Genomic DNA, 14,956 nt, shown 5'->3' with positions numbered 1-14,956 from the left:
GGGCTTTTGCCAGGTGCCCCCCAACTGGAGATGCCGGTTAGGACGGCCACGGAAAAGGCAGGGGGTTTCTGACTGAGGACCCGAGGCAGGGACACAAGAATATTCTCACATCAGAAAACATTTTATTGGACATTTCTGGAGGAATTTATTCCATGCCTGGTGAATTTAGAGTTATGGGCTTGGTTGGGGCCTCAAACAGGTGATTATGGTAATTTAGAGAGAAAGTACCAAGCCATTTCTGTCACAAAGCCATTCCAGCTTGAAAATAATAGTGCATCCTTGTATTTATAGACTGCTGAAGGCTTTCCAAAGTGCTCTCCCATCTATTATCTCATTTGGTCCTTACAACAGGCCAGAGACGTAGCTTGTAGCTCTGCTGCAGGGCTCTGAAGAAGAACTGTCCTTCTCTGGGCTTCAGTTTCCCCAGGGTGGTCCCTGGACCTCCTGGATCAGAATCCCCAGAGAGCTGGATATGATGCACATTCATTCTAGGCTCCACCCAGACTGGGAACTTGGACTCTCTCACTGGGGCGGGGCCCGGGAATCTGCATGCTAAACATACTTTCCAGGTGATCCTTACGTGCACCAAAATTTGAGAACCCCTGCTCTAATATCTCCTAACTCCTCAGCAGTGAGATCCTGCCATCTGAAACACACCTACTCAGCAACTAACAAAATCCCGAAAAAGTATAAAATTCTGATGAGTGGGGAGAAAACAGTCTGGTATTGGCTGAGTGCATGTGATCATGCAGATAATAACAACCTCTCAAGGATATAATTAGTGCCCTCGAAATTGGAATATGACTGTTTAATAATTTAAGTGAGATCATCAGGATTAATGAACAGCGGTTGAAATTAAATGTGGGACCATAAATCCCCAGAGACCTGTTACAGTGAGGCAATTATTTATGAAAGGCATCCTGAAAAACAGGGGTCTGACTGAGGCTGAAGGCATTTAACTTAGCTCCTCCCATAAGGGCCATGACTTTTCTGCACTTACGGTAATCCAGGGTCTACATTCAAAGATGTCACCGTCCAACTGTGTCATAAAGTATGTATTTGTGATCCACAGTCTTCTGTTCCTATATTCCAGTGTTTTCCAAATCTGAGCAGCATTTCAACTCTATCAAAATAATCTGAGATGCCTGTTAAGAATGCAGGGTAGGGGACTTCCATGGTGGTCCAGTGGTTAAGAGTTTGCCTTCCAAAGCAGGGGACACAAGTTTGATTCCTGGTTGGGGAACTAAGATCCCACATACTGAGGGGCAACTAAGCCCACACATAACACACAACTGCTGAGCCTGAGTACTGCAACTAAGACCTAATGCAGCCATAAATAAATAAGTATTTTTAAAAATAATGCAGATTATTGGGCCCACCCCAGAACCACAGAATCAGGATCTCTGCTGTGGGCCCTGGTAAATTGTGTTTTAACAAGCTCCTCGGTTGGTGCTGAAAGGGGTAAGAGTTAAGAAGCCTTACTTGAAACTAGTTGGAACCAGAGACCATGGGGGACACACTCCAGGTGTGGGCTACCTGCCTTTGAGGTCACTTTCCTCCTTGGCCACCAGACTGGAGAGTTCTCCTCAGGGTTCTTTCCTTCTGTGGCAACCAGTATCCTCCTGGAAGTCTTTATGGCACTTTTTAGCTCTTTAGGCTCTTTCACATTCTAATTTCATCTAATCTCTACAGGGAGACTCTGAGGTAGATGGGGGTAGCTGAGTGATCATCATCCTTGTTTCAGAGAGCAGCAATGGTAACTCCCACCACCACAAAGGCATCACTACTAACAAGGATCATTACTTACCACCGACCCTGTGCTGGGCCCTACATTATCTCACTTAATCCTCACCTGACCCATGAAAGAGGGGACGGTAGTCACGGCTTTGGGGTTGGGAGTGATGGAAACCCAGGCCCAGCTGGTTCACACAAGAAGACGTGTGCCGGCTCATGGGAGGGACAAGGACAGGGGTGGAATGGGGCTCAGCTGGCACCACAGGCTGGCACCCTGGATGAATCACTGTGGCCATGGGGACGGGACAGCACTGGCCAGGTGGATCAGAGCCCTCATCACGGCTGGGTGGTGTTACTGACTGGCTGTCCCTTCAGGAGCACAAGGAATGAGTAGTAGGCAAGGAGCAGTCCATCAAACTGACTACACCCCTGCCTTCCTTCGGCTCGAAAGGCAGGAAAGACAGGGTCTGTGTCTACAACAGAGAATACCAAGAGTCAGCTCTGCTCAGGAGGAAGGCCTATTTATAGGTCATCTTCATTCACTAATGAGCTAAAGTACCACTTCTTCTGTCATAAGGCAGCGGAAACATATTTTCTGGGAAAGGTCAGGGCTGGTCTTTCCTCTCGCCTAGTTAAAACAAATCTGGCCACTGTGGAGGTTTCTGGGAAGGTAATTGAAAGTTTGAGTTTTCCATTAGCAGAGACTGGAGTGCAGTTATTATTTAGAACATTCTAGACATATATTATGACGGCACACGGGGGAAAAAATTAAAAGTTTCTGAGAAGACTGGGCAGAAAACAACCTTATAATTCCACCTGTTTTCATCCATATTACTAACAATGCCCAGTAAATTCCATTCATTAACAGACACATCAACAGAGGACTCCAATAGACAGTAGGAGTTATTAGTTGTTTTGAGATTCCTGGCTGCTCATAAATAATGTGGGCATCTCTGAAGAGGTCTGCATTTACAAAGCAAACAAATAGATTTATTTCTTTTTATCATTCTGGGAGGAGCAACTAGTGTGGTCTTTTATAGAAAGAACCTAAGTGTATACAAGGATCCCAAAGGTTGAAAAAGGCAGTCTGCATCTGTAAATACTTTACAAGAATCAACATTCCTAAGTAGCACAAGAGGAAAGAATGTCACTATGGTCTTCCTATGCCTGTTTCTTTATTCTATACAATGATGTGAAAATTACATTTTCATGAGATTCTTCTATTTGAGATAAGAAAGCAGGAGAATAAAAAGAGAAAAAAGAGAAATGAAGCCTTCAATGCCCACAAACGTGATATTGATCGACAGTGCTGCAATCTTTTAATTTTTGGAATAAATAAGAGACATACAAATGTGTGGATCTGGCCTTCCTGATCTTCAGAACTGTCAAGCATTGCCTATTTTGGGCTATGAAAATTGGTAACATTTTAAGCCTCCGGTGTTTACAGATCTGAAGGTGCCTCTGGATTCAAATCAAGCCAAAATTGGCTCTGGAACTGTGACTGCCTGATAAAGACGTGACTGAACCTTTGGGGGCTGTAAGTTCTGCAAGGAAGTTGGGAAGAAATGCTTTAAGTATCTTTTGGCAATGAGTCTATTTCACTGCTGACCACGGGTCTGGTTGGGCAGCAGGTTAGAGTTAATGCTAACTTTTTGGGTGATTTGCTTCATTAACCTGCTCAGTTCAGTTCAGTCACTCAGTCATGTCCGACTCTTTGTGACCCTATGAACTGTAGCATGCCAGGCCTCCCTGCCCATCACCAACTCCCGGAGTCCACCCAAACCCATGTCCATTGAGTCGGTGATGCCATCCAACCATCTCATCCTCTGTTGTCCCCTTCTCCTCCTGCCCTCAATCTTTCCCAGCACCAAGATCTTTTCAAATGAGTCAGCTCTTCTCATCAGGTGGCCAAAGTATTGGAGTTTCAGCTTCAACATCAGTGCTTCCAATGAACACCCAGGACTGATCTCCTTTAGGATGGACTGGTTGGATCTCCTTGCAGTCCAAGGGACTCTCAAGAGTCCAGAATCAACATTATTTAGAGGAGCTGGCTAATATTTATAGAGCCAAGCAGGACGCTATGGGGCCTTCCCAGGACAGACCCCCTACACCCCACCATGTCTTCCACCTGCCTCTTATTCATAGAAACGTTACGGTCTCCCACGCTTCCCGAGTCCCAAAAGGCTGGCTCAGGAGTTAATGATTAGGATTTATGAAGATGTAGAAAGTAAGAATCGGAGAAGGCAATGGCACCCAACTCCAGTACTTTTGCCTGGAAAATCCCCTGGACGGAGGAGCCTGGTGGGCTGCAGTCCATGGGGTCGCTAGTTGGACACGACTGAGCGAGTTCACTTTCACTTTTCACTTTCATGCATTGGAGAAGGAAATGGCAACCCACTCCAGTGTTCTTGCCTGGAGAACCCCAGGGACGGGGAAGCCTGGTGGGCTGCCGTCTATGGGGTCACACAGAGTCGGACACGACTGAAGCGACTTAGCAGCAGCAACAGCAGCAGAAAGTAAGAATACTTGCTGGGCCAAGAAACTGATAACACTTTAGACTATAAACCAACCACACAGTCACTGAACTCCCAGTTCCCTGAAAGATATAGATAAACGCCTGACACACATTCCCAAGTTGTTTTTACAGGAGACAGATCCCCACCAGAAAACTGCTGACTGCAAGTGCAACCAGATCGGCTGAAACCAGAAGAGGGTTGATGCTTGAAGCTTCATCTTGATGCCAACCCACCCGAGAATTGTACATGAGCTGACCATGAGCTGACCATGTACCTTGCAGTTCCCTCCCTCGTACTGCCTTCAAAACTTTTATCTCACAACTATCAACTTGAAGGTAGTCTTAGGACATTAGTCTATCACCTTCTCAGGTTGAATAAAGCAATTTTTCTTTTTCTACCAGCACTTGTCTCCTGCGTATTGACCTTTTGAGTAGCAAGCAGAGGAACTAGAGCTGCATATCAGACCTGTCCAGTTACATTTATTGTGAATGAAAACAGCAGAACATACTTCTTAGACATATGAATGTGTATCAAATGTCATGACTGAGCACTTCATATCTTTACCAAGAAGATGTTGATTTTAGCTAAAAGTTGTTTTATTTAGTGGGTGGGATATGGAGAGGAGGTGAATTCCTTGTACTTGGATTTACATTTTCTACTAAAGCTGAATTTTCCCATTAGGCAAATAAATGTTGGCTTCTAAGAGGCTCCCAGTGAAATTAGAGATACTATGTTTAAATTGCTTACCACAGTGTCTGGCACACGTGAGTGCTGTCCAGGTGTAAACAGCATGGTCACTACTGATGCTATTGCTTCTTCCCCTTTATAAGGCAGACAAAACCAGCCCTTTCAGCCCCCAACTTACTGAGCTGAAAGAAGCTGACAGGAAAAGGACTTGGTTGGTTTGCACTTGATCAAGTTAGGTACTAAGGAACCTCTTACTTTTATTTCAGCCTCAAATCTCATCTCCCTTTAGACTCTGAGCAAATAACAATTCATGTCAGACCTAAGCTGGCGGAGAGGCCCAGAAGCTTTCTGAAGACAGATTATGATAGAAGGGGGCAGCTCTGTGGCTCTCTGCTTGGAGATCTTATTCCAAGGACCTCCAGTCACCTGCTTTGTTGGGTTTTGCTTCTCCCCCATTACCTTTTTAAGGGAACACCAAAACAGTGGAAAAGGTTAGACGTTAATCCTCACAAGAGAATCAGGAGAATATCAGCAATTTTGCACAGTTTTGCTGAGGTGAGTTTTTAAAATGTAGAAGCCTTGCCCACCTCAATAGAAGCATCACCTTTCTGAAAATACAACATAGCTATTTTCCACTACAGGAACCATTCTTTACCAAACATCAGAGCTTTTGATGCTTCAGAGGCAAGCAGAGCTATTTATTTGATTTTTTTTTTTTTTTGCTATCCCAGTAAATCATTTATACAGTGCTTGATTCATAAAATCCTGTGTATTTTTTTTAAGATGCACAAAATACCCCATAAACATATCAACTCCTGCATGCTGTGTTCTTGCCAGATAGCCACCAAAAGATTTATAGATTTCCCTCATTATAAAATAATTGATATTCTCTAATAGCTTTAATCTTCTTAGCAGTTTTCTCCTTTGGAGTCTGAGAGAGAAGCATTCAAGATGTTATATGAAAGGAGACGAGGATAAGAAACCTGTGGATTTTCTTAGTGGTAAGACACCCTAGAGACTGATACATGAGAAGTGTGATTCTAAAGGTTACAGAGTCCACTGTGGGAAAGATGGATACCTCCTATGAAATGGGATGATTAACCAGGAGGAGAGTCCTCTAAGGGCAGGTAAGCAGTCTAGGGCACCTCCCACCAATCTCTTTTCAAAGCCTCAGTTTTGTCATCTGTAAGATGGAACTGCTTCCCAATATTTCACTTCTAGGGTGGCCAGGAGAGGGGACATGGGGCAGGTCCAAGTAGGAACTCTTATGCTGCCCACACGTCCTGTGAATTTATGCTTCCCCCCATGGCACCGGCTGCCCTGCCAGGGAGGCCTGCAGCTCCTTGCCGCTCAGCTGTCCCTGCATCAGTCAGCTCAGGAGGAACATGGTAGAGACGGATCCATGTGTGCTCTCTGGATCAGCTTCTCCCAACAGTATACCTGATATTCTGGGGTTATGCGAACCCTGTCTCTATCTCACAACTGACTCAGAGGAGGAGAGATGTGACAGTCATTTTATAATGACAATGGGAAATGACTGTAGAAAATTGAGTGGAAGAAACCTGGATACAAAGTGAAATATGACTGTATGTCCACTACATAAAGCGTGATGTAAAGGAACTAAATGTAGTTTCACACTGTGGATTATTGTCTAGCTAGTAGAAAACAGATGAGTTAGCACTATAGCTGCTGGCATGAGGGATATCGGTGATACATTAATGGGGGCAAAAAGAAGAGCAATGTGTACAGTATGATCCTATTAAAAGGGGAAGAAAAGAAACTAGTGAAGATTAGGGCAAAAGTTCTAGAATCAGAATGCATGGTTTTTAAAAAAAATTTTTTAACTTCTTCCTTTTTATTTAGATCCTATTTTTTAAATTTTAACTTTTTATTTTATACTGGAATATAGCCACTCAACAATGTGGAGACAGTTTCAGGTGGACAGCGAGGGAACTCAGCCATACACATACATGTACCCATTCTCTTCCTCCCAGGATACATGGTTTTAAACCAAAGCTCTGCCTCATTGACCGAAGCAGACTGGCCATTTACTTAACCACTCTGTATCTCAATTTTCTCATCTGCAAAATGGGGATAAAATATTACCTATTTTAAGTAGAAAAAGGAGGTTTAAGATCATGGAGTCCAGTAGCTTTCTCACTGGGGATGACAGAAGCCACGCTGGTGCTGAGGTGATGAATGGGTGAATGCACTGAGCACAAATGCTCAATAAATGTTTGCTTTTGTTGCTACATGTTAGTATTATGAAGCAGAGTGGTCCAGAAGGATGCACACACTTATTGACATGGATTACTTCAGTTGGGCTGCAAGAAGGTGGGGTGGGGGTGTTGGGAGGGTATGAAAAAGAAAATGGAACTGACAGATTATGTGTGCAATAGCTAATGTCACAAGGAAGTGCAGATCTAAAGAGTAAGAAACCACCACACACCTGTGAGCATGGCATAAATCCAGCACACGGGCAGAACCGAACGTGGACAAGGACATGGGGCCACCAGACTCACCCCCACTGTGGCGGGAATACACTCTGAAGACACTTTGGCAGTTTCCTACACTAAACATATTCTTATCGTATGGTCCAGCAATCACCTTCCTTGGTATTTAACTAATAAGTAAGCTGAAAACTTATGTTCACACAAAAAACCCATACAATGATGTTTACCTATCTGCCTCCTGTGAAACCTGAATGCAGGTCAAGAAGCAACAGTTAGAACCGGACATGGAACAACGCACTGGCTCAAAGTTGGGAAAGGAGTATGTCAAGGCTCTATATTGCCACCCTGTTCACTTAACTTGTATGCAGAGTACATCATGCAAAATGCCGGGCTGGATGAAGCACAAGCTGGAATCAAGACTGCCGGGAGAAATATCAATAACCTCAGATATGTAGATGACGGTACTCTTATGGCAGAAAGTGAAGAGGAACTAAAGAGCCTCTTGATGAAGGTGAAAGAGGAGAGCAGAGAGCTGGCTTAAAACTCAACATTCAAAAAACGAAGATCATGCATCTGGCCCCATCACTTCATGGCAAATAGATGGGAAAACAATGGAAACAGTGACAGACTTTATTTTCTTGAGCTCCAAAATCACTGAATATGGTGACTGCAGTCATGAAATTAAAAGATGCTTGCTCCTTGGGAGAAAAGCCATGAAAATCCTAGATAGCATATTAAAAAGCTGAGACATTACTTTGTCCACAAAGGTGTGCATTGTCGAAGCTATGGTTTTTCCAGTAGTCATGTATGGATGTGAGAGCTGGACCATAAAGAAGGCTGAACACTGAAGAATTGATGTTTTTGAGCTGTGGTGTTGAAGAAGACTCTTGAGAGTCCCTTGGACTCAAGGAGATTAAACCAGTCAATCCTAAAGGAAATCAGCCCTGAATATTCATTGGAAGGACTGATGCTGAAGCTCCAATGCTTTGAACACCTGATACCAAGAGCCGAATCATTAGAAAAGATCCTGATGCTGGGAAAGATTGAAGGCAGGAGGAGAAGGGGATGCCAGAGGATGAGATGGCTGGATGGCATCACTGACTCAATGGATATGAGTTTGATCAAGCTCTGGGAGATGGTGAAGGACGGGAAAGCCTGGTTTGCTGCAGTTTATGGGTGCAAAGAGTTGGACATGACTGAGCGACTAAACAACAACAACAACAACAAAAATTCATAACTGCCCAAACTTGGAAGCTACCAAGATGGCCTTCAGCAGGTGAATGGATAAATAAATGGTGGTACATTCAGACAATAGACTATTATTCAGCACTAAAAATAAACGAGCTACAGGGTATAAAAAGACATGGGGGGACATTAAATGCATATTACTAAGTCAAAGAAACTAATCTGAACAGACTGCATACTGTATGATTCCAATTGCATTAGACATTTTAGAAAGGCAAAACTATGGAGACAGTAAAAAGGTTAGCGGGTGCCAGGGGTTAGGAGGGAGGGAGAGATGAAAAGGCGGAGCACAGAGGATTTTTAGGGCAGTGAACTACTCTACTCTGTATGATGTTATAATGGTAGATATACGTCATTATACATTTATCCAAACCCACAGAATATATAACACCAAGAATGCACCTTAATAGAAACTATGGGCTTTGGGTGATAATGATGTGTTGATATAGCCCATCCATCGTAACAAATCTACCTCTCTGATGCAGGTGTAGGGCACTGATAAGGGAGTGGGTGTTGGGGGTGTGTGTGCAGTAGGTAGGAGGGTGGACGGGAACTCTCTGTGCTTTCAGCTTAATTTTGATGTGAACCTAAAGTTGCTCTAAAAAATAAGGCCTATTTAAAAATAACCACTGGGAGAAGCCTAAGTGTTAACAGTAATTGCCTCCAGGTGAGGAGATGACAGACAGCTCTTTCTGCACTTTCCACGTTTTCACCTTGACTTCTAGCCTGTGCTCACGCTGTTCCCTCTGCCTGGAACATTCTCCTCGCTCCCCTACCCTGAGGGCAGTATCTACTCATCCCTTAGGATCGAGTTTAGCTGGGATTTTCTCCAGGAATTCTTCCCTGATCTTCTCCATGTTCAACGGCGCCTGGACCTCCACCAAGGGGCACATGTTCCATGAACTTATGATTGCCCCTCACCCTGTCTGTCTGCCCTGCTGGGTGTGAGCCTTAGAAGAGATGTCTATTTTATTCTCACTGTAGCCCCAACACCTACTGCAGCGACAAGCATAGAGTCATTTCATGAATTTTCTGAATATATGAATATGAATGAGATCAGGACAACTGTACAGAAACAACAAAATGAGCAGCAGAAAACTCAAGGTGAAAAGAACCTGAACGATACAGTGAAAGTGGGGAATGGCCACCCTGACAGTTGTGGTGGTCCCGGAAACAAACCAGGGCTGCGAGACAGATGACAAGAAATGAAGAACAGACAGACGCTCACGGGCCTGTGTCAAGAGTGAGACACTGCAGTGCAAATCAGGTCGGTGTAAATGGATCTCCTTATGTGCATCACACCAGGACTGGCCCGGTGTGACAGGGCAGGTAAGAGTTAAAAAGCTTATGGTGGAAAGAAGACCTTGGACCCTGGTCTCAATTTTGAGAGTCTCTACCACACGCACTGTCCTTATGGGCCCCGCAATGTCCATATGCCCTCCAGCACCAATCACTGCCAACAATCCATCAACAGCTCCACAAATGCTTAAGAACCTCTTCTGAGGGAACCCTGCACTGTGTATGCTTTGGTTTGCTGCTGGGGAGCTGAGCTGGGGGAAACGATGTCAATGAGACCATATCACAGACTTTTGTTTCTGCGCCTCATCATTCCAGGAGGCCCACAGTTCACCCAAAGACAATAATGCCTTCCACGACTACATATCCTATTTTTTCTGGAAAACCAATACTGTTTGGAAATGAGAAGGGGAGGGAGAATAGAAGGGAAAAAAAAAATGAACAAAGACCCTTTTTGTTTTTCCTAATAAAGATTTCCTAGGCGGGCAGTGTAATCTGGAGGCAGGCCTGCCACCCTTCCCCCCTCACCTCTCTCTCCCACTAGAGAAAAAGCACGTCCGTGTCCTCCTAATCCTCAAGGAAGCGCCCACATTAGAGAAGCTTCTGGAGCCCCCTGTAAACTCCACAGCACTCTATTTGCAAGCAAGGCTGGGGTGATTCCTGTCTGCCTTTGCTCTAGTCCCCAGTGCTGCCTGCACAAAGCTCTGGATCTTATTTCAAGAATTCATCTGCTCCAATTTTGTCTCCTACCCGAGGTCTCGACCCTCAGCTGAATTACAATTAGTTGCCCTGAGGATCCTGGAAGAGGCTCATTTCAGAGGAAAATGCCTTCTGCCAGGCAGCGCCAATCGAGCCCATAGTTAGCATCTATGAATTTCAACTCTAAAGAACTGCCTCTGCTCACGTGGCCCAGAGAAATCTGTCTTTCACGATGGCCCATATTTGCTGTACTTTAGACAGGCTTCTCTATAATGCTGAAATTGTTTCTCCCAAATCTCATTTTTGAAACAATCACTGCTGAGTAAGTTTTCTTCCCAAGCTGCCTTGAGAATTTCTTCTTAAAATAAAAAGAATTATTGCTTTTCTGAAGAATGGAGTTTGCAAAATCTGACAGCTAATGTGCAGGACTGAGGGGCGGGAGGTAAGAGTTCTCTTCTGGGTTCTGTGCCCGATTCATCGAGATAAAAGGGCAACAGTCAAGGGGCCTCAGTTCTCATTCCCATCTGTGAAATGGGACAGTATTCATTCTGTCTCTTACTAGGGTTTGGGAATGGTACTGCATTCAATTAATACTTTTGGTCTCTGGAGAAACAGATGCACTTGGTGAATGCCATTCTTATAAAATTTACCTTTTCTTTCCCAAGTTTGTTTCACACAGAAGGTGAGGTGAGGGGGATAAGGCTGTGTGGGGAGCCTAGATTCCCATCCCTCCTCTGCAGCCAGCTGGCCACATGCTCTTGGTGAACTCGGTCCACTGCTCCAGGCCTCAGCCTCCCATCTGCACAAGGAAAGGCTGAGTCACAGCTGTGATGTCCACACATTTTTAAGCAGTGGCACTTCTCTTAGTGAACAGTTTTCACAAATCCAGTCCAGACCTTGGTAGGAGAGGTACGTGAACCCACCCGCACCTGCAAGGCTCTCCACAGCCCTCACCGTGCTCCCTGAGGCACCCCTGGGGCCCTTCCTGCACAGAGGCGCGCGCTCCAAGCCAGGGCCTCCTCCCTCAGAGCTTGTCATCAAGACAAAATGAGATAATGCATGGTTCTGGCCCACAGACGTGGTTCTTGAAACAGTGAATAGATGGGAAGACAATTTAGGCTGAAGGTGGGACAACAGCACACTTGTCACGTGTTTTTTTCACCAATGGAAAGGGGGAGACCGTACCTTCATGGTTACACATTTATCCCTGACTCCCCCTCTGACAAACCAGTCAGAAACAATGTTAACAATAATAACGATAATGCCAGGGTTACAAGTTTATTTCTGATGCTCCCTTGGTGCCATGTACTGTCCTAACCACCTCACATATATTAACCTGTTTAATAGGCATGACCACCTAAGAGGTAGATTCCACTTCATTGATGAGGCAACTGAAGCACAGCGAGGTTAAGTGACTAGATAAAGGTCACAGAGCTAGTAAGTGACAGGGCCAGAACAAAGCTGAAACTATTGCTAAAGAATGGTGCTACAGAGACACGGAGACACACCGCAGGTGACCTCGCAGACCTCACTTCAGGGACATAAATAAATCTCATATAATAGATGCTACTGTAACCATGGTGGAAGTGCTAAGGGACAGATAGAGGAGCTCTGATAATTCACTCGTCAAACATGTATTAAGCACCTACTGTATGCCTAAGGAGCTGAAAATGTGTGGTGGACAAGACTGACCGGGAAGACCCAGCTCTCAGAATGTGGAGTCCAGTAGGGTAAACTCACGACAGGTCCATGTTTATACACACAATGCTCACGTTATACTTATTGGTATTTTAATTCTGCTGTGATAAGATCAAAGGAGGAAAAGTAAAGGTCCCCTGAGAATGAGTGTATGTCAAGAGTGAGGGGAGAATTAAAGGTAATAAGAACTGAATGTAAGATGTGTATATGTTTGAGTATGTATACATGCACACACATACACATGTGCCAGGTAATTAGGCGTGCAGTATTAAAATGGGGCACAAAAAACTCAAGTTTTGATTATTCTAGAATGTCCTGAGGCTCCTCTTCACTACTTATTAGTGCCTCTACTAAAAGGTGAGAAAAGGAAAGGGCTTTGCTTGATTTTACTGCAAGTGGTAAAAGCTCTGATGCAAAGAATAAGCTTAAGACCATGGGCTGAAGGACAAATTCTTCTTGGATTTCACTTGTGGCTCCCCCTCTGTGTCTCACAAACCCATGGGTGAGACTCAGCGAAGAGGCTCTACAGTGTGGCCCAGAGGTTAAGATAACGTGCTTAGGGCCAGGAAGACATGGTTTGTTCACTGTATCACCACCCAAGAGCTGTGTGACCAAGGGCAAGTCACTTAACCTCTCTGAGTCTCAGTTTTCACATCTGTAAAATGGGGTGGCAGATACTGTAGGTGGGTTACCTGATGCCTTCTCTAATTCACTTCTCTTTTTCCTATCTCTACCATAAAGAGGCCCCAAATCAGAACACTCACCTTCCCAGCCACCCCCTTGCAGATATGGATGCCCAAATGTCAGTTCTGGCTCAGAATCACTGGGAGACTTTGCATTCTGAATAAGAACGCAAAATCTTCAAAGGAAGAGGTTTTATTCTCTTTGCCCTTCCTCCATCTTCTTGCCTAAAAGGTAGACTTCCCAGAAGTACAGCAGCTATTTTATGACCATGAGGATAAGGATGAGGAAGCAGGAAGATAGAATAAGTCTTGTTCTCCAATGAAAGACTTGAGTAGCTATGCCAACCCTGGACTGTTTTATGAGATGAATGAATAAATGAATAACCCCCTTTTTTGAGCTGTTAGCTAAAGTTCTCTGTTACTTGCAGTTTAATGCATTTTTTACATTGATACAAACAGAATAAAAACAGAGTCCACTTCATGGTGACTGGTAACTACATCTCAGTTAGTCCCATGAAGTTAGTCCCAGACTGAGATAACGTGTGTTCAGTGCCAGGTTCATGGCCTGGCATGGAGCAAGTATCAGTACACATGGCCCATATGCTAGTGCTGCTGAAGAAAGGAAAACCTGCCATCCCTTTGGCAAGTCACTGAACAGAGCATGGAGGTGGGAAGCTGGGTGAAAGGGGCCCTACCTCGGTCACTGAAGTCATCCACGAGCACAATCTCGGCGATCAGCTCCGGGGGTGAGCGGTTCAGCACGCTGTGGACGGTGCGCAGGAGGGAGGACCAGCCCTCATTGTGGAAGGGGATGATGATGCTGGTGTTGGGCAGCGTCTCCAGGTAGCGTTTGCTTTTGCAGCTAGAGGGATACACAGGAGGTGAAGAGGACAGGTTCAGCTCTCACGCTGCCCAGAGAACTCAGGCATATAGTTCAGCTAACTGCAATTCCTACTTCTGCTCCAGCCCCTAGGGATTGAGTGAAAGCTGGGGACACCACCGTCACTTCAGAACTGTCTTCTACTTGGGACCCCAGCACACATAAACACACCCGCGTACACTCACATAGATATATACACACACAAGAGCCCCCTAGCTCTGTACATGAACAGTTACAAAGCAACAACTCCCAGTGGTGAAGGAGCACTGGGGTTTGGTGTTTACATGCACGAACTTGTTCATGCCTCAGTTGTGATAGGAACATGCTTGTTCATCTTCACGATTCCATGTGAAGGACAGCCCTTAGATGGTACTCTTGCCTCTTTCCCCACCCCTTGCACGTTCTCCTCCATGGAGGAAAAACCATGTATCCATGAACTTGGAAGAATAAACTGGGTCTCCTTTGCTCTCCACCAGCCCTATGGTAAGCCTGAGGGTGGAAGACCCTGCTCCTGTGGGCCTTTCATACAGTAACACTCCAAGGATTTAACGCAGTTACTTAGTATCAGAAAATATCTAGCTGAAGTTCAAACTTCTCTGACTTTTCTGTATCTTTTTAAAGCTGGTTGTTAAAAACCAGGATCAAGACAAGGCTGACCCAATGCCTTTAGCTGATGTGTCTCCTAGTCTCTTTTCCCCTTACCATTTATTTTGTTTAGGAAACCCGGTCATCTGTCCTACAGTATTTTCCACAGTCTGCATTTTGCTTTCTGCATTGCTGTGGTGTCTCTCAACATGTTCCTCTGTCTGCCCCATGTTGGCTCCTGTAAACTGGTAGTGAGAGCTAGAGGCTTGACCTGATTTGATGAGAATATTCTGGCAGCCTCTTCATGGGTTCTAGTGCGTAGCAAAGAAGACCCAGCACAGTCAGAAATAAATAAAATTCTACTTAGTCATGGTGTATAATCCTTACAAGTTGCTTATATAATCCTTATGTATTGGTTTGCTAGTATTTTGTTGAGGATTTTTACATCTATATTTATAAGGGAAACTGGTCTGGAGTTTT

The 14,956-nt window shown here is 44.7% G+C and overlaps 1 protein-coding gene across 2 annotated transcripts in view; it reads right to left on the bottom strand.

Moving 5' to 3' along the window:
• The window catches only part of GALNT10 (polypeptide N-acetylgalactosaminyltransferase 10), a 226,053-nt gene that overhangs the window by 83,616 nt on the left and 127,481 nt on the right, over nt 1-14,956 (bottom strand). For both annotated transcript variants that reach the window (XM_061424122.1, XM_061424123.1), the window contains exon 4: nt 13,707-13,873. In XM_061424122.1, coding sequence (XP_061280106.1) covers nt 13,707-13,873 — 167 coding nt within the window. The remainder of the gene's footprint in view (nt 1-13,706; nt 13,874-14,956) is intronic.

Source organism: Bos javanicus, chromosome 7, assembly GCF_032452875.1.
Source record: "Bos javanicus breed banteng chromosome 7, ARS-OSU_banteng_1.0, whole genome shotgun sequence".
Taxonomy (NCBI): domain Eukaryota; kingdom Metazoa; phylum Chordata; class Mammalia; order Artiodactyla; family Bovidae; genus Bos; species Bos javanicus.
This window is presented reverse-complemented; position numbering and strand designations above follow the sequence as displayed.